General features: G+C 43.4%; 1 protein-coding gene across 1 annotated transcript in view; it reads right to left on the bottom strand.

The window, feature by feature from the left end:
* The window catches only part of KCNIP4 (potassium voltage-gated channel interacting protein 4), a 591667-nt gene that overhangs the window by 18629 nt on the left and 552191 nt on the right, over nt 1–20847 (bottom strand). Inside the window, exons 3-4 of the mRNA XM_075568647.1 lie at nt 14261–14330; nt 578–648 (exon numbers count right to left, since the gene is read on the bottom strand). Of these exons, the coding sequence (XP_075424762.1) occupies nt 578–648; nt 14261–14330 (141 nt within the window). The remainder of the gene's footprint in view (nt 1–577; nt 649–14260; nt 14331–20847) is intronic.

Genomic DNA, 20847 nt, shown 5'->3' with positions numbered 1-20847 from the left:
ACAAAACATGCCTAATGAATTTTGAATCCTGTTTGCAATGAAAATGACATCGATTTTGTAACCCAGACACACACATCTTGCTTTGCATGCTATCTTTTTTTTTTTTTTTTCCAAAAGGCACGCACATGAAACTTAAAAGAATGAGAAAAAAAGTTTTATTACTATATCAAGATTTCGGCCCTTTTATCGGGACCCTAGGAATTACTTACCTAGAAATCACACTATGATGTATAGCAGCCACGCCACTACTGCATAGCCCAGCATGCTATGAGATCTTAACCCAGGGGTTCTCAAATCCAGTCCTCGAGACCCCTCAACAGGCCAAGTTTTTAGGATATCCCTGCTTCAGCACAGGTGGCTCATTCTTTGACTGAGCCACTGATTGAGCCACCTATGCTGAAGCTGGGATATCCTTGAAACCTGACCTGTTAGGGTTCTTGAGGACTAGAGATGAGAACCCCCGCCTTAACCTATGCAGCACTTAAAGGGTTATATATATATTTTAGCACTTCACTCAAATTAAAAGAAATAATTAACTTATACTACAGTACAATGATGTAGATATGACATTACCTACCTCGAAACTCACAGATCCATTGTGGTCTGTGTCAAAAGCATTAAACAGAAAGTGTGCGTAGCTCGAAGCATCTACAATTGAAATAAAAAATATTCCAGATTAGCTTTCTGGCACTTTTGCATAATGCAAATATGACAGCAATACAGTAGCAGAATAGCAACATGGGGAATTGAACCATTCCTTAATGACTTATAATGAAGGTTTTAAAAACAGCATTGCAGCATAATAGTGACATAAAGCAATACTTTTTTAATGCAAAGAAGTTTATAAACTATTGCCCTTGTACCCCCACTTCTCACCATTCTTTATTTTTGCCCTTATTTTCCAAGAATAATTTACGATATTGAATTTCATACAATGGAAGAATTTTTATTTTTTTTACATTTTTTACATTTATCTTTGTAGTTATTATGTTTCACTTTGCTTTCCATGTGGTATTTAAATGTAACCCTTATTCAATTACCCTTAAGGGAGCAGAAAGACATAACGGTTCACATTGTGCTGGAGTGGGAAGGGAATTTCACGGATTCTTTTAGCATCACAAGTAAATGTATTTAAAAAGTTAACCATGACCGAAAAAACGGAAAAACATCCAATCACGAGGTGACCTTAAGAAAAAATTGCATTTTAATGTCATCACATAAACAGGGTAAAAAACACACCACCTTCTCGTTTCGTGCTAACATGCGCTTTATCAAGCTGTACGAATAAAAAAAAGAATACAGTACCGTTATAAATCCTCTGTGGACATGAGTCAGCAACCCACATGTAAGCCATCACATGTGAATGTGCTCAAAAGCTATTGGCTACTAGTTCTGCCGAGCCCAGAGCATGAATAAAACTTTATTGCACAAATACATAACAAATAACCAAATAGTAACAGAATAAAAGAAAACAAAAAAGAGAAATGAACTACTAAGTAACAACATAATGACAATAATGAAAAAACTACAAAAAAGTGTAGTGCTCCACTTTTCAACTACAGTTACTTGGAATCTCATTTCAACAGATTGCACACCTTGGAATTGCCCTGATGAGGTGGGAGGCACACAACAGGTATAAGCCCGCATGCGGGTAGCCCATCACTTATGATGCACGTTTCTCTTCCCATGGAGGATGTTTATTACAGTATGTCATAATATGTGGGGACTTTGCTAGATTTCTCTAGGCATTTATTCCTCCCCAGTATATAATAAGAATTAGCTACGGTAAATATATGGAAAGGGAAAGGGGGTTGGGCGCTCTCGCATCAGCCTACAAGTATTAAGTGAAAGTAATGTTATAATCAGGTGCAACGGGGATACACAAGTAATGACAAAAATAGAGAAAAGAAAGGATCGCTTTGAATGCACTCAGAACTATCAGTGGTGGAGTGATAATAGTATTAAAATACTTTATTCAAAAATATAAAATGGAATATATAGATTGGTGAAATATATCTGTGGCCAATTATAAATATCATAGACACCTATAAATAATCTGCACAAATATACAGTAGTAGATTAGTGACCACACTTGGTCTCGGTTACGAATTGGTATAGATAGAGGAAAACAACCCATTCATTTCAACCAAACAGCAGAGACTGGAGTAATATATCGTTAGTGTAGTGTAGGTACTTTTAACTCATAGACCTCTTTGCCTTAAATCACTAGTGACTCTTCTAAGTTGCCGATGGTTGAACAGGTAGGATACATGGTAAAGTGTACCTGGATATTGATATAAATGCAGTGGTAACTGCTATAATCTGGGTAATTTATAACAAAAATAACTGACAGTAATCAAATTATTAATGTCTCAACATTTATATTAGATAGACATCACATTGGGGCATTGAGTATGGGCCTGCCCTTTTCCCCATCGGATAACTTTCATCTCTTTGACTGGGTGAAAGATACTCATTTGTTTGGGAGAAAACTTCTCCATAAATTCTTTAAAAGAAGGGAGATGGCTCAACTCATAAATCACGGCTTGGCTAATCTGGACTCGAGGGACTTGGGATATTTGACAGACCTTACCTCTCTGTATGATGAGGCCTCAAGAGATCTGGGAGAGGGTCATTTTTCCAATCCTAAATCTAAATCTAGCCCCCCCTTGAAACTAGTCCAAATGTAGAGGTTTTTCTAAGACTCATAACCAGAGATCTCGTGTGACTCAGACCATCAAAGACGGTCAGTAATCTAAATAGCAGAGAGCGACAAGCCCTGAAATAAATACAATCTAATCCAGATATCATGCTCAAAGCCTCTGATAAAGGGGAAAATATTGTAATACTGGAGATGAGTGAATACATCAAGGAAAATAAAAAAATATTGTCAGATAAACTCTGTTACATGGTGTTGGCCACGGACCCCACAACCCAATTTCGAAAAGAGTTGAAGTCTATTCTAGATCAAGGGTTCTTAACAAATTTGTGTCCAGAAAGGAATATGATCAACTCCTTATGGTTGGCTACATTTTATAGCCTACCAAAGATACACAAGGCTATATATCCACCACCGGGACGTCCGATTGTCTCGGGTATATCTAACTAACGGAACAAGCAAGTGTATATGTTGATCATGTTCTAAGACCCTTCGTCACTACTTTACCATCATATCTACGGGACACGAAAGATGTATTGAACAGGTTAAATGAGGTTGTGCTAGGTGGGGAAACTTTGTTGATAAGCCTCGATGTAGAGGCATGGTATACATCCACTATACATGAGGTGGGCATAGACGCAGTAGCATATTTCCTGAAGACAGGAGCTGTCATTTTTAGAATCATAATTCAGTTATTCTAGCCCTCCTTCGGTTCTTTCTGACCCACAATTATTTTATATTTGATTGGAAGATATATCACCAAATTAGAGGTATGGCAATGGGGACTACATGTGCCCCAACCTATGCTAGCCTCTATCTTGGGTGGTGGGAGGCAGAGGTAGTGTTCCGGGATGATCATTGTAGATATACCTCACACATTTTCTTGTGGGCAAGTGTGACAGAGTGAAGTCAACTCCTATCAGTTACGCCTGGGAGACATATGTCTGAGTGCTTCATCCAGCACTCATAAGGGTTAACTCAGGTGGAAGTTAGGAAATCAGAACTCTTTAGATGACACCTGAGAGCCAGCAAGGTAGATAAGGATCATGTGACTGGCAGTAGCTGCCAGAGAGAGAGAGAGAGAGAGAGAAGCACACTGCTGCGTGAGCCCATAGCCAGAGGGATTTCACCAAAGACTACTTCAACTAAAGTAAGGATTATTTATTTGTTTACTGACTGCTTAAAGTACCCTTATGGTTTGGTTCTGGTTTAGCCAGCCAGCCAGCCTGCTAGATAGGTCTGCTGTGTTATTAGTCAGTTTTTCTCCCAAATTGGAGCAGGATTTATTTTGTTAAAGGGACAGTGTACCCGCATGTTATGTTACTGTGGAGAAATAAAGCCACTGAACGTTTTTATTTATCCTGAAACTATATGTGTGGACTGTTCCCTGACCTCGGCTACAGGCCGTCCTGCCACAGGTGGTGTCAGAAGTGGGAAGTCGGACGGCCCCTGTATCTGAAGGCCACACAAAAAAAAAAAATGGAGAAATTTTTTTCTCAGTTCCTTGAGCAACAGCTCCAGCTAGCAGAGAAGCAAGCAGAGCGACAAGCCCAGCAAGATGAGCGACAAGCCCAGCAAGCTGAGCGACAAGCCCAGCAAGATGAGCAACAGGCCCGGCGAGAGGAAAAGCTACTCCAACTGCTGGTCAAAGGCCCAACCCCAGGCAGACCAGGGATTCCAAATAACCCACCGGTGATGCTGCCTAAAATGAAGCCAAACGAAGACCCAGAGGCATTTCTCCTCACTTTTGAAAAGGTAGCCACGGCCCACGGCTGGACAGTTGATCGCTGGGTAACGACTCTGGCTCCACTCCTCATAGGGGAAGCTCAGGCAGCCTACCAGGCTCTTCCAGCGAACGAGGCCATGGACTATCAGAAACTAAAGGCTGCTATTCTGGATCGCCTAGGCCTCATGCCAGAGACCTACCGACAGCGGTTCTGGACAGTCAAATATAGAAACCGAGAAAGACCCCGGGTCGTAGCCCACCGCTTAGTAGACTTATGTGCCAGGTAGATACAACCGGAAAAACATGACAAGGCAGAGATCTTTGAACAGTTTGTGCTCGAGCAGTTCATACAGATACTGCCCCCCTCCTCCCGCTCCTGGGTAAAAAGACACGCTGCATTTTCCCTGGATTCAGCCGTCCGCTTGGTGGAAAACTTCCTGGGCGACGACACCCAACAGGATAGCTGGGAACGGCCGGTGCAAACACCAGTTGCTTCCGGTGATACTAGAGGCAGGAAAGAAGACAATCGAGGGGTCTACAACCCGCCAGCTTGGGAGATCCAGTCAACCCGATCGGAAGACCCTTTCCCATCTCGGAGGGTTCCTGGTACAAACTCCCGCAGAGACGCCCATCCTGGGTCCGAGGCCACTGGATCACTCAAGGGAGGCCGCCACCCACAGTATTCCCCGAGAACCTGGACTCCTGTCACCCACCCGGTGGAGAAGATAACCCCACCAACCAGAAGGGAGGACCCCATCCAACAGCGGAGAGGTCCAAACACCGAGCCCCGTCTAGAGCTTCCGCGGACGACCGAGTTTGCGGACTCAGGAGATGAGGAAATGGACTGTTCATATGGCAGAACCACTGCCACAGCTTGTCTCCGAGGGGACCACAATCCATGGTTAGTCCCAGCATCTCTGGAGGGGAAAAAAGTAAACGCCATGCTGCACTCGGGCTCTGGAAAAACCCTGATCCTAGAGAGCCTAATTCCAAGCAATAGACTATCTTATGACTCTCCTTGGAATATCGAGTGTATCCATGGGGATACAAAGAGATACCCGACGGCGAACGTTACACTGCGTATCCAGGATCAAGAGGCTAGCCTACTAGTGGGAGTTGCTCTCTGGCTACCTGCTCCTGTTCTACTTGGCCGAGACTGGCCCTACCTCGAAACATTGTTGGCCCCTACTCCTACAGAGCCTACTTCTCTGGTACCGGAGAAGCCCGTAGACTTGTTCCCTTTTTCCCCAGAGATTTTCCCCCGTAGACACCATGTCCCAAAGACACGTAAACAGAGACGTGCGGAAAAAGAGGACTGGTTAAGAAAGGCTGGGACTTTTGGTAACATTAGTCAGCCCAAAGGACTGCAGGTCATGGCCGGGGATGACCAGGGTGGGGAACAGATAGATACAGGAGTGTTGCCAGACCTGGATCTTCCTGACTTCCGTCAGAGGCAGAGGGAGGACCCAGCTCTGGCTAGACAATATGAGAAGGTGGTACAGGTCAACAACAAGATAATAGATGAACAAGGTGTAAAAGTGTTTCCACATTTTGAACTGTTGAATGACATACTATATCGTGTGAATAAGGTTACACACACAGGGGAGGTCATTCGACAGATGCTAGTCCCTAAAGGGTTGATTAAAACAGTGTTTACCCTAGCCCATACTCTCCCATGGGGTGGTCATTTGGGCAGAGATAAGACCACGGACCGCATCTCGTCCCGGTTTTACTGGCCAGGCATACATGGTGACATCATGAAACTATGTGAGACATGTCCTGAATGCCAGTTACTAGCCAAAAAGGACAGAAGCCGGCTCCTTTGGTTCCTCTGCCCTTGGTAGCCGTCCCATTCGAGAGAATTGGGGTAGATCTGGTTGGACCTTTAGAACCCTCTGCGAAGGGACATAAATTTATACTCGTTGTTGTTGATTATGCCACCAGGTATCCTGAGGCCTTCCCTCTGAGATCAGCCACTGCTAAACAGGTTGCTCACAGGCTGTTAGAACTGTTTTCTAGGGTAGGACTTCCCCAAGTAATGTTAACTGACCAGGGAACAAATTTCATGGCAAAGTCCTGCCGGATGTCCTGCAGGATGTCCTGAAGTTATTGGAGGTAAAATCCGTCCGGACCTCGGTCTACCATCCTCAGACTGATGGATTGGTAGAGAGGTTTAACCGTACTTTAAAAACTATGCTTAGGAAGTTTGTGGACACTGAAAAGCGAGCTTGGGATGAACTTCTCCCTTTCCTGTTGTTTGTGGTACGAGAATTTCCCCAATCATCCACAGGCTTCTCCCCGTTTGAGCTCCTATATGGACGCCAACCTCGGGGTATTCTCGACCTACTGAAGGAATCCTGGGAGGAGGAGCCCTCCCCCTCCAAGAATACCCTTCAGTATGTCATAGACCTTAGAAACCGCCTAGACATGATAGGTCGGTTTGCGAAGGAAAACCTCAAATCTGCTCAAGAACGTCAAGAGAGGCAGTACAACTAAAATGCTCGCTTGAGGGTCTTCCAACCTGGGGACCAAGTGATGCTACTACTACCGACATCAGAGAGTAAACTCCTTGCGAAGTGGCAGGGTCCTTTCCAAGTTCTCCGCCGCACTGGGGAGGTGAACTATGAGATCTCTCAACCAGAGTCCAGGAAGGGTAAACAAATCTACCATGTGAACCTCCTGAAACCCTGGAAAACGATGAGATTGCTGTTCATTCACCCTTAGGAAGGAGAGACGGATTTGGGTCCAAAGCTTCCAAAGGGTAGTACGTACACTGACCATCAGGTTCCCATGGGAGAGCAGTTAACAACGGAACAAAGGTCAGACCTACTTGATGTATGTGACCAGTTCCCAGATGTTTTTTCTGAGCTGCCAGGGCAGACTGATTTAGTGTCCCATAGGATTGAGACAGAACCTGGCGTAAAAGTACGGTCCCGTCCCTATAGATTGCCAGAGGGCCGAAAAGACCTGGTAGAGAGGGAGATAATAGACATGTTGGAATTGGGCGTGATCGAGGAGTCCCACAGTGAATGGTGTAGCCCTATCGTGTTGGTCCCTAAACCAGATGGGAAGGTGAGGTTTTGCGTGGATCTGGGAAAGGTAAATGCTGTATCCAGATTTGATGCATATCCAATGCCTAGGGTGGATGAATTGCTTGATTCGCTTGGTAAAGCAGAGTATATCTCCACCCTAGATCTCACGAAAGGATATTGGCAGATACCTCTAGCGGAAGAATCCAAATGCAAAACTGCCTTCGCCCCCCCTCTCGGTTTATACCAATTCGTCACTATGCCATTTGGGTTACATGGGGCTCCAGCCACGTTCCAAAGGTTAATGGACAAGGTACTACGACCCCATAGGGCATATGCCGCGGCCTACTTGGATGACATTGTCATCTATAGCAGACACTGGCAGTCTCATATAAAAAGGTTAAGGGCAGTTCTAACGTCCGTAAGAGAAGCAGGGCTCACTGCAAATCCAAAAAAATGTGCCCTGGGTAAATCCACTACAAAGTACTTGGGCTATGCCATTGGGGGAGGGATAGTAAGGCCACTAGCTAGCAAGGTGGCCGCCATAAAGGAAGTCCCCACCCCACAGACAAAGACACAGGTCCGCTCCCTTTTGGGGTTATCAGGGTATTACCGGCGGTTTATCCCCAATTTTTCGGAAATATCTGCACCCCTAACAGATCTGACAAAAAAGAGTGCCCCGACCCAAGTTAAATGGTCTTTGGAGTGCCAAGACGCCTTTGACATGCTAAAAAAGTGCCTGTCAGAGGGCCCCGCTCTTCGGAGCCCAGATTTTAAAGAGCCCTTCATCATCCAGACGGATGCCTCAGAGGTAGGACTGGGAGCAGTGCTGTCTCAGCAATTTGATGGTGTTGAACACCCCATACTGTTCATCAGCCAGAAGCTGTTCCCAAGGGAAGTGAGGTATTCCGTTATTGAGAAGGAGTGCCTCGCTGTAAAATGGGCAATTGAGGCCTTGAGACATTATGTCGCCGGAGTACACCTCACCCTGGTCACTGACCATGCGCCCTTGAAGTGGTTAAACACCATGAAGGACACAAATCCAAGGTTGACCAGGTGGTATATTGCCCTCCAACCCTTCTCTTTGATATTCAGCATAGACCTGGAAAGGACCATGGAAATGCTGATTTTTTGTCAAGGGAAGGAGTGGAGGGCCGGGCTTCAGCCGTGTGGGACACTAGCCACACACAAACAGGGGAGGTATGTGACAGAGTGAAGTCAACTCCTATCAGTTACGCCTGGGAGACATATGTCTGAGTGCTTCATCCAGCACTCATAAGGGTTAACTCAGGTGGAAGTTAGGAAATCAGAACTCTTTAGCTGACACCTGAGAGCCAGCAAGGTAGATAAGGATCATGTGACTGGCAGTAGCTGCCAGAGAGAGAGAGAGAGAGAGAAGCACACTGCTGCGTGAGCCCTTAGCCAGAGGGATTTCACCAAAGACTACTTCAACTAAAGTAAGGATTATTTATTTGTTTACTGACTGCTTAAAGTACCCTTATGGTTCTGGTTTAGCCAGCCAGCCTGCTAGATAGGTCTGCTGTGTTATTAGTCAGTTTTTCTCCCAAAGTGGAGCAGGATTTATTTTGTTAAAGGGACAGTGTACCCGCATGTTATGTTACTGTGGAGAAATAAAGCCACTGAACATTTTTATTTATCCTGAAACTATACGTATGGACTGTTCCCTGACCTCGGCTACAGGCCGTCCTGCCACAGCAAGGTATATCGATGATATACTAATCATACTAATCCTGTGGAAGGGCACACTAAACCTCTTTGAGGAATTTGTGAAGTTACTCAATACCACGAACGTGCCGGCGAGTGGTGAGAGATGCGGGTCATTGTTTCTAAACAGCCGGGAGCTTTGGTAGACGCTGCGAACTCCAAGTGCACATTGGGACTGTGATAGAGGACGCAGGACGTTTTCTCTTTGAAGTGGCGACAGATCCTTGTAGGACTCAGTTGGCATGTGGAGTCCCGCCTGCAGACATATCCTTGTTGTTTTATATTCTAATAAATCTGTTTTTGTACATGAGTACATTCCCTCTCTCCCTTTTTTTCCTTATCTTTTTTCCATATCTAATTTTGGAGCCCAGCTGAGCCTACCAGTTCAGAAGAAGCTATTATAAGTGAAGATGATTTTTTCTGATTGAGCCAAATATCTGCATCTATACAGAGGAGCTGAGTGAAGTTTGGTGACGTGGATTCTTCCTTAATGCCTAATCAGCTAAGATCATTTACTCTGCTTGATTTGATTTGTTATCTTGTAAGTGTATCTATTTATATCAGGGATTATCTATTTTTTATTTATAGATTACACTATGGTCTGTTTCTGTTTTTCTCTCTCCTGTGTGCTCTATGTCCTTTTTACTATTACTACATTGACTTCTCTTGGTGAGAGTTTGAGCCAGCTGCAGGGAGAGTTTAATTCATATAATAGTAGTCTTATTGGTGTATCTTTTGTTTTGTTATATCCTTTTGCGCATTTCTGTTCTTTGCCACAATTATTTTATATTTGATAGGAAGATTTATCACCAAATTAGACAATGGGGACTACGTGTGCCCCAACCTATGCTAACCTCTATCTTGGGTGGTGGGAGGCAAATGTAGTGTAGTCAATATCGCGAGACCTCCGGTCCGCGTGACGGTCCCAGTGAGGCTTTCGGCAACTTTGAGCTCTGGTGCTCCTCCATCTACGAGCGGACGCGTGTCTGAGGATTAGTGAGGCAGCAGGCGGCGTGGTACCACAGGAGTGGCGCTTCCCTGCGGTGCAGCAGCTCTTTGACGGTTCAGCTGATACATCTTCTACCCAGGCCACGGAGGGTTTAGTGTGACTGCAATACAGGCTTATATACCTCAGCATTGCTGTAAGTAGGGTTTCAGTTTTAGCCCGACTGGATGCCATCACTTCAAAAGTGTGTCCCTGCCCAACAAGCATATGTTTGTTGTTTTTATGTTTACATTTTAATCATATATTAAACTGCTGTCTTTATTTGTATACTATATCAGTGAATTGTTGTTTGTATTTAGTTGCACTATGATCTTTTTTCTCTTTTTTTCTTCTCTTTTATGTTGTGGTCTTATATGTGTGTTTGTCTGAGTTACATTGAGGACACTTCCATGGAACTCATCTCAACCCTTTGAATTGGACTATATTTGGTCAGATTTCTATTGTATTTTGGCGCCGGTTTATCTTTATTCATTGTAGATATACCTTGCACACTCTCTTGTGAGGGAGATATATCAATGATATACTAATCCTGTGGAAGGGCACACTAAATCTCTTTGAGGAATTTGTGAAGTTACTCAATACCAACAGGCTGGAAATGATCTTTTCTGGCGCTGAGGTGAGGTTGAGATGAGTGGATTTGTATTTCTTCTGATGAGCTTTGACCTCAGGAAAAGGAGAAAAGAAAAAGACAAAACATGCAGGGGACCTGCAATGGTGTATTACCCAAGGGATAACAGGATGATACAAAGAAGGAGCAATTTATTATTAAAATAACAAGGTTAAAAAAACATGGATTACAATTAATAAACATACATTGAATATGATAAAATGAATGGACAGGTGCCTAGGCACTATCCGCACTCTTATGATTTGGAACTTAGTCCAACAGTTCCGTTCTTTGCTCCGCCTGGTCTAAAATTGAAAACCTACTCACCACAGGTAAGTAGTATATAAGCACTTGGTTTTGGTGGTCTTGGCCGTTGATCTCGCCGTTCGCCTGGTGATGTAGTCGTCTCTGCTGCCGGGGATCCGATTCAGTGTTCCTGTGAGCGCTGCTTCACGGCGTGATGACGTCACCCGTATTGGTCCTCGGCTACGGTGGCTCAGCGGTACCAGCAAACCTTCCAGCAAAACCTTGTAGATATACCTTGCACACTCTCTTGTGAGGCAGATATATCAATGATATACTAATCCTGTGGAAGGGCACACTAAATCTCTTTGAGGAATTTGTGAAGTTACTCAATACCAACAACCTCAATTTGAGACTGACACAAGAGATCAGTCATCATACAGATGCGATGACGAGTATTCTAAAACTTGCCTTGGAAATTCTGGGGCAATATCCAGGTAATGCTGCCAACATTTCAGTGAAATATCTGCAGACAGACTAATGGCCCATCAGATTAAGACAGCGGGGGTCCCTGGCAGTCCCAGTCAGTCCCTGCCTGGGACCCCTGCTGTGTTAATCCGATGGGCCATTAGTTTTTCTGCAGAAATATCACAGAAAATGTTGCAGCATTACTGGGGTAATGTTGGTGATTGCCCCAGAGTTTCCAAGGTAAATTTTAGAATACTCGTCGTCGCACCTGTACTATCACCTTTCTGGATCTCAAAATCCCAAGAGATCCAGCAGGTCTTCTGGAAACTTAGATGTACCACAAAAAAACGGCGACTAATAATCTGTTACACTTTGACAGCCACCATCCGTGCTCACAGGTTTTGGGTATCCCGGTGGGACAATTCCTTAGAGTAAGTAACAACTGTTCCACGGACCAAGAGTTTGAAAAAGAAGCTAGTCTTATGAAGCAATGGTTTATCGAAAGGGGATAGAGGAGGGGATCCATCAGAAAAGCATATAATAGAGCAAAACACACTACCTGCAGCCACCTCTTGATAGATAAGATGCGTATCAAATCAGACCAAAAAACAATTCACTTCATAGGACCATTTAAGAACCAATGGTCACAGATTAATAACATACTTGGTGACCATTGGCATATTGTCTTAGAGGATGAAGACCTGTGCCAGGTCCTTCAACCTAAACCTACACTGGTGAGCAGAAGAACCCCCCAATTTAAAGGAAAAAATGGTAAACAGTCACTTTACTGCACCGATTAGTGACACATGGTTCACAAATAGATCTATTGGCAATTTTAAATTCCAAGGCTGCAAAGCATGTCATGTCTCCCTGCCCACGAAACCTTTTTTCAACTGGGATGACTCCAAGCAGTTTGATATAACACAGTTTATCAACTGCAGGACTATCAGAGTCATCTATCAGGAAGTGTGCATATGCAGGAAAAAATATGTGGGTAAGATGACACGACAGCTACACTATAGAGTGCTTGAGCATCTGGGTGCGATAAGGAATCATCTGGATACAACCTTGGCCAATCACATCCACTAAGCACATAATGGCGAATACAGTGGTTTGCATTTTTTAGGTATTGAACATGCCACTATGGGCCCCAGATGAGGGGAATGGGAGAGGACAATCCTCCAGAAAGAGGCCAGATGGATTTATAATCTGGGGACATTATCCCCACAGGGCCTCAATGAGGGATTTGTCTTTTTCCCCTTCATCTAACTGTGCCTACATATTATCCTCACCTATCTATTCTATATCTATCACTAACATCAAATTAAAGTATTTTAATACTTTTTTAACCATCACTGATAGTTCTGAGTGCAATGAAAGGGATCCTTTCTTTTCTCTATTTTTGTCGTTATAATAAGTATTATGCAAGTTATTCATTATTGAGGACATTCTGGACAACTTGCTACTTATATTGTCTTTTTCTATGAGTCATTTATTATCTGAGCACCATTTCACATTGGACATTGATACATCTTTTAGCATCACTAGCTGAAATCATGTGTTTGGGCTGCTATCACTGTTATGTGCCAGATGTACTGTAACTGTGCGAAGATGTTGATGAGGATTAGGCAGTGTATACTTGTTTGGGTTTTAGTTTCATTTTTAAATGTAAAAAAAAAAATCATTTTAGGCCATCCTTATTATGACACCCTCCAGCGCCAAAAAACACCTTACAGCCTCATCATGTAAAGGGGGAATTCTACTAAAATTACTTGGCTACAAAACTGGGGCAAAACGAGAGCAAAAACATTGCAACAGATTTATCAATGTAAAAAATCCCATTGCTTTCTATAGGAATCCTTTTATTTGATAAATAATGTGCAGCTTTGGGCACTAATCTTGCTCCAGTTTCCGTCCGACAGGTGTCTTATGGCAGTGTTTGACACCACTTAGCATATATTGACCTGTTTGTACACTGATATTTCAATAATAGCCGGAAGATGGAGACAGAGGTCTCAATTTAATTTTTCTTTCACAAGTAAACTATCTGGTATGACACACAGAAAACACAATGTCAGGCCAAAATGCACACATTCACATTTTGTAAGATTGTTTTGGGATAAGTTCTTATGTGTAATAATATATTAGTATATACATTTAGTATTATTAGTAAGTGCGTAATTACATATAAGCTTTACATATGTACTGTCTAGCAATTTATTAGTTTCCCAACTTATATCTAAAAGAAATTATATGCACAATTATTCATTCACACTGAATACTTTCAGTGTACAGCTCTTGGAATATAAAACCCTGTGTGGTAAAGATGCAAAGCAGAACATATGGAAACATTGAAAAGAAAATTCACAATATAATACAAAATAATAAACCTAAAAAATAGTACACCCAATATTTCTGTTACCATGTGTAATGATTCAATAACATACATGTTCTGTATTTAAACAATCTTGTGTACATTCCTCTTTCAAAGCATTGAGAACATGAAATACACATTTGTAGGAAATGAACACTCAGAGACGTGCCAATGTTGTTACTACAGTACATGACATCTGCTGTTGGCATTATTTCCATATTCTCATTACAATCAACGGCATTGTCCGACACTGGCATCTAATATCAATGTTGTGCTAGTGTAAAGAAGTGATAAAGGGGTCCTTATGTTTTTAAATATGTTGTAAAATGTGTAAATACACAAAGTACATTCCCAGAGAAGCATCTCTCGGATATACTGAGGCCTGATTATATAGAGATGACAGGACTACGGTGTATTACTTACCTCCATGTGGGAAGAACTGAGAGTAGATATCTTTAAATGTCTCTTCATTAACAATCCCACTGGGACATTCCTAAAGGAAGTATAAAATGCAGGTGAAAAAAAAAATCAATATTTTTCATGCTACAAAATGTATATACAATGCATGGTTAATGGAAACAATTACTATTATTTTGAATTTGTATAATTTTTTTTACAACATTTCATAAACTCATGTAGCATTAATACAGTATAATAGTTTGTGTTATTAATATTTGCAAGAAAATATGTTCAAGCAAGATTTCTCTTTCATTTTCTTGCTCTGCAATATACGGTACTGTACAGTATATAAACCTGACATCTTAAGACATACTGTAAACATAAAACACTGATTCAATTAAACGGATAGTGTGAAATAAAATAAATAAATACTTTATAACCATCATCAGGATAGGTGTAACGTGTGTCATGATGTAGTTATTATGTGACAGGTAGAAAAGCTTCTTGGAAAAGGACCAATTTGAGTCACCTACTGCAAAGTAAATAATAACACAATTTATACAATGAATCCTTGCACCAAAAAAAACATTGAAAATAACACTTGACTGATTACTTTCTAAGCATGAATGCTCATCACACTTTGGCTTCACCTTTATCGCTTATCTACTACATTTTCCTTTCTGTATCTGCTTCATGTTATTCTCCAAATGATTAGGTAGAGCCTTTTATTATATTGTAATGTGTGAGTTTCTGTTCCAGGATCTTAATGCTATCAACAGCATATTAGTCCCTTGTTAAACATGTCTCACACTTTAATACAATATGTCTTACAACTGCAGTGCTGGAAGATGAAGTGACTTGCCCAAAGACCAGAAGTAACTACAAGTGTCTGGAATTGAAGAACAAAAAATGTGTTATTCCTCGCAGTAGAAACAATATCCAGAACGCAAATATAATCCAAGGGCATATGAAACAGAAACAGTAAGATTATAGTGTGATACTGATATAATCCACTTAAAAAATCATAGGTAGTAGGTATCAGGGATCAGAGAAGCTCGTAGAGTGAAATGCGTAGGATGTGTCTGGTGTTGGAGTGTCCCGTTGCTTCACTGTTGCTGTAGAGAAGCGTAACAGCTGAGATCCCTTCTTGCGTCCCTGTATCCCCGATTGGTGACATCACATGCGGAAGTGACGTGACGGCTGGTGTACCAGTGGGAGCGGGAGCGCTGTGGAGCTCTGTGACAGCAGGGAGCAAGCTCATCATCTCTGCATTTGACCATGGATGGTCTCAACGCTTGTTACCATTTCATGCTTGGTGCCAAGAATTCCATACGATTTGGTTACTCTAAATAACCATACTGCTTGACTTCATCATGTAACACATGAGTGAGATACCTACTACCTATATATGTTTTTAAGTGGTTTATACAGTATCACACTATACAGTATTCTTACTGTTTCTGTTTCATAGACTTGGATAAAGTCTACTGTATTTCCGAGGAACGGCACTATTTCCAAGCACTGTATTTGATCTTTTTACCACTTGTTTTCACAGTTTATTCATTCATCTCTAATAAGGGGTATTTGCGCTTGATTATCTTTGTCTGTGTTCACTTCCTCTCAGTAGACCTAGTGTTTTTATATTAATGTTAAATATTACACTCTACACGGATTCAAATGAAAGTCCCAGGAGCAATTAGCCATAGTGCGACATGGGACTGGGGATGACCCCTGATTCACCTCTGTCAGAGTGGCTGAAAGATGATTGGCTCTGGCAGATTATAAGCGTAACAATGTTGACATTAACCTGTTACAAAATTTCAGCATCAATAGTTTTCCCAAATATACAGACAAGTATTTCCGGCAATGTTATTTCTCCTCAACCAGAGTCAAGAAAAGAGGAGTGGCCATACTCTTTCATAATAAATTCCCTTTTGTGGTAGACGCAATCAAAAAAGATAAAGAAGACAGATTCCTGATTTTGAGTGGCTCTATGCAGGGGCAACATTTAACGATTGCCACAGTATACGCCCGTGCAAAGAAGATCCCGGGTGTTTCTCAGCATTCTTCTGCACCTTACACAAGGTCTCCAAAGGTCAGGTAATTCTTGCAGGAGATTTTAATGTAGCAATCGACCCTGCAGTAGACAAGTCAGTCCAACCCAAATACCCGAAAAAAAGAGTAGGCACGGCAGCCCTACTTAAATGGTTAAAGGACAAACAGTTGACAGACATCTGGAGAGAGTTACACCCTAATGAAAAAGGTTACACATTTTATTCCCATCCTCACGAAAGATACAGTAGGATAGATTACTTCTTTACATCTACCAGACTTGTTCCAAAGATCTCCTCTACGAGCATCCATGATATTTCATAGTCGGATCCTGCGCCTATTTAACTAAGGTGCACCCAATTGAACCTAGACAGACCTGGAGCAAGCTGGAATTTGAATGAATCAATTATTAAAATCCCACAGATAGTCCAAACAAATAATGGTGAGATAAAACTTTTTTTTAGCATTCATCAAGATAGTGTAGACTCACAGATTAATCTATGGGAAGAACACAAAGCAATGCTGAGAGGTTCCCTCATTAGCATTGCTGCAAGGAGGAATAAAACAAAACAGGCAAATATTGTTCAACTACAGGCAATATTGGCAGAACTTTCTGACCTACACAAAATACATTTTTTATTTTTATTATTTATTTGTAAAAATGTTTTACCAGGAAGTAATACATTGAGAGTTGAGTTATCACCTGCAGGTAGGTGTCTCATCTCACGCAAGCACGGTACATCTTCCTGGCGTGTCCCACCATCTGATGGATCCTTCTGTGGCTTTAGACCTGTATCAGTCGCGCACCTGTAATCTATCCCCATTTTTTGCCCATTGTGCCCCCCCTTTTTCCCTATATGCTCTCCACTCCTTATCCCATTTTTCCCCTGTACTACCTATGTTTGCATTGTGTATTTTATATTATTGTGTGTGTGTCACATCACTCCGTGTATTTAACTTGTGTAGATACTAAACACTTTTTTTGATTTGGCACTTACCTACTCCTTAGATTTATTCCATTAGTCAGTGAGTGCTGGAACTATTATTACTGCTTTGTAATTATTTAGGAGGAATTGGGTTCTTCTTTTGTTCCTCTATTTTGCACCCTGCAATTTGCGTAAGATTATCAGTCATTTTTTTTGAGTGCTGTCTATCATTATTCTCTCTCTCACCACTACATACTGTTCCAACTTTTCCCTTCTTAAGTGGATTTAAAGCCTTTTAACTGTATGCTATGAACTGGGAGACAGAAATTAGTTCTGAATTAGACCTATATGATTGGCAGGAGAGATGGGAGTGAACGGCTAAAACATCTATTATCAGAGTTATTAAAGAGAATGCCTATTAAATCTGGTTTGATGGTTCATGACCTTGGCGAAATTACTTAAAATTCCATCTTCTATCCCAGACACATGCTGCAGATTATGTAGGATGCACATAGTCAGGTATTGGTATGGAGTTATTCGTTTAATTGAAAAATTGACAGGGGTTAGACTGCACGACGACCCTTTGGTAGCCTTTTAAAATAGGCCAATCATATATATATATATATATATATATATATATATATATATAGGCTTTCAACGTATTTCCAATAAGTCAGTACTTACCATTCCATTTAATTGTTATCTGTCTGATATGCTACACTGTAAATATTTTATACATCTTTCCCGATGATGTGTATTTTCTACTATTACTGTATTGTTAACATTAGATTGATTTGTTTGTATTTTGACATGCTTTTGTTCTCTTTTCCTTTTCTTCATTCTGTTCTCTTTAAAAATAAAGAATTCGAGGAGGCGTGCACGACAAGGAGGTGAATGGCAGCTTAGAGTGTGAGCTCCATCCCCTCCGGCGTTTCAAATCGATCTAACTCCAGCAAAAACACAGCAACTGCATAATCCAGTATCTGCAGAACGTGTCTAAATATACAGACATGGCATCAACTAAGACTTTAAGAAAAAAAACACAGCCGGTATCTACTTATTTTAAGAGCAAAGAGGCTGCCAGGGCTGACATACCTGAGTCTCCAGTGCAGACAGCATCAGCAGACCCAGAATTGGACCCCTCACCTGAAGAACCAGACGATATGGATATAATGAGACGTAAAGACATGAAGGAGTTTTGCAGCAATATGCAACAATTCTTTAAGTCTGAACTTTGGGCACTTCGGAAGGATATAGACGCAATAGGGGAGCGTACGGCCGCTTTGGAATCCAGGGCAGATGAGACAGCTACATCCACAACACAAACACAGACTCAAATATCCGCCTTAAAGGCACAGGTCACCTCCCTAGAGGATAAAATTGAGGACGCAGAGAACCGCGACCGGCGCTGTAACATACGGCTGAGAGGGGTCCCAGAAGCTATAACTGACCCAGAAGAATTCACCTCGAGGTGGCTGGAACATATATTCCCAGACATGGCTGCCAGAGACCTGGTTCTGGACAGATGCCACCGGGCACTGAGGGGAAGACCTCAAAAAGGAGACCCCCCGAGGGATGTGGTAATTAGATTCCACTGTTACCGCACCAAAGAAGAAACATGCCGGATAGCAAGGGAACTGAAGGTAGTGGAGTTTGAGAAAATAAAATTCCAAGTGTACCAGGATCTGTCACCTGCCACGCTAGCAAAAAGGAGAGCATTAGCCTCCGTTACCAGAACACTGCGTGACCAAGAGGTGAGGTACCGCTGGCTATTCCCGTGTGCCCTAATGGTCTTTAAGAACGGGGTGGCACATACCCTCAAAAATGTAGAGGACACAGAGGGATTCCTTAGAAGGGTCCTGGGTTCAACACAGAGCCCCCCTCGCCATGCGGCGGCTAAAGATGGCGCCCCCGCGCAGCCATGAGCTAACCCACGACTGATGCACTGAGCCCTGCATAAAAGACCCTCCACTAGCCACAATCACCGGAATCTTCTATTTTGACCTACCCCAACATTGCCCCTCATGCCCTCGGGACCGCTTGGGACCCCTTCCGCAGCCCTCACCAGTCCCTAGAGAGGGGAATCAGCACCCTACAACGCAGCAGGTCCTACTCACGTTTTTTGGCCGGCAGCCATCTTCCCTTACTCCTTCCCCGAGGCGCAGGGGAACTTCAGTGATCTTCGCGGGCTTGTCCTGTGACGTCATCACCCCGCGCCGTCTTCCCGCGAGAGCTGGATCCATGGCGCCTGCGCAGTAGAGGGAGGAAGCGGAGGCACCTACTGCCCTCACCAAGATGGCCGCCGAGGAGTGCTGCCACGCGCGGGACCCCCGGCGCCTGCGCAGAAGAGGGAGGAAGTGAGGGAGCTTACTGCCCTTACCAAGATGGCCGCCGAGGAGCGCTGACACACACGGGATTCCGGCGCTTGCTGCCCTCACCAAGATGGCCGCCGATGAGCTCTGCACATAGAACGAGGAGGCTGGAGGGGGCGCAGACGCGGAGGAGCTCTGGACACGCCACAAGGGAGTGTGCATGGCAGCCTCCGCTCGTGCCCATGCCCCAGAACTGTGGTCTCCCATATACTATACATAAATACACACAATAAAAAGGATCTAAGGGAAAGGGAGGGGGGAGGGGGGGTGGGAGGAGGAGGAGAGAGGGGAGGGGGGGTGAGAGGAGGAGGAGAGGGGGGGGAGGAGGAGAGGGGGGGGGAGGAGGAGAGGGGGGGATGTAGAGAGGGGGGTGGGGGAGGAAGGAGGAGTGGGGATGCATAAAAAGGATCTAAGGGAAAGAGGGGGGTGAGGGGATGGGGGAAGAAGGAGGAGAGGGAGGGTGGAGGGGGAAGAGGAGAGAGGATGAAGGAGGAAGAGAAGAGGGGGGGTGGGTTAACATTCTCCAAGGAGCTAAGTAGATGGGCTCCAAATAGGTGACGTGGTTCAGGGAGGGAGACAGAAGGTTAGACACAGGGCAATGTTTTTCGTTATGTTTGGGAGGTGTTTCTGTTCCAGTTTCCATCGTTGAAGAGTTTAACGGAGTTACATATAGTAGCTGATTATGGAAAACACGCCGGCGGGATCCCCCGTATTGGCGTGCATGCATTCCCACTTACGATCCCTGAGAAAGAGGGATCGCGCACAAGTCCCAGGGAGGTCGGGTCCCAGCAAGACGGAGAGATTCCTCTATAAGACTGGACCAGGAGACCAACCCCATGGGCGCAAGAGACACACTCGGGGGCTCCCGAGGTGGATTCTTGTTTTTTTATTATTTGATGTCTCTGCCATGTTGATGTTATATATGCATGTTATTTTTTGTTCCCTCCCTACTGTTTTTACCTACATGTGGTCCCCCATCCCCCGCCTTCCCACCCTCCCTTCCCTCCCTCTCATCCCATCCCCCCTCCCCCCCCTCACCTTTCCCCTCTCCCTCCCACCTCTCCCTCCCTTCCCCTCTCAGGGGAACATCAGCCACACCGTCAAAACACACAACAGATGGTACAGATGCGTCTCAGCACTACGGACCGGGCATGCTCCAAGGATGGAATCTTGGGTAAGTCCAAAGATTTCACGAAGCTATCCCACACACACATTAATAAATGGCGTTGATACTTATTTCCCATAATGTACAGGGCTTTAA

The sequence above is a fragment of the Ascaphus truei genome, chromosome 1 (genome assembly GCF_040206685.1).
Source record: "Ascaphus truei isolate aAscTru1 chromosome 1, aAscTru1.hap1, whole genome shotgun sequence".
Classification (NCBI taxonomy): Eukaryota; Metazoa; Chordata; class Amphibia; order Anura; family Ascaphidae; genus Ascaphus; species Ascaphus truei.
Note: the sequence above shows the minus strand (reverse complement) of the source record. Positions and strands in the feature narration are given on the sequence as shown.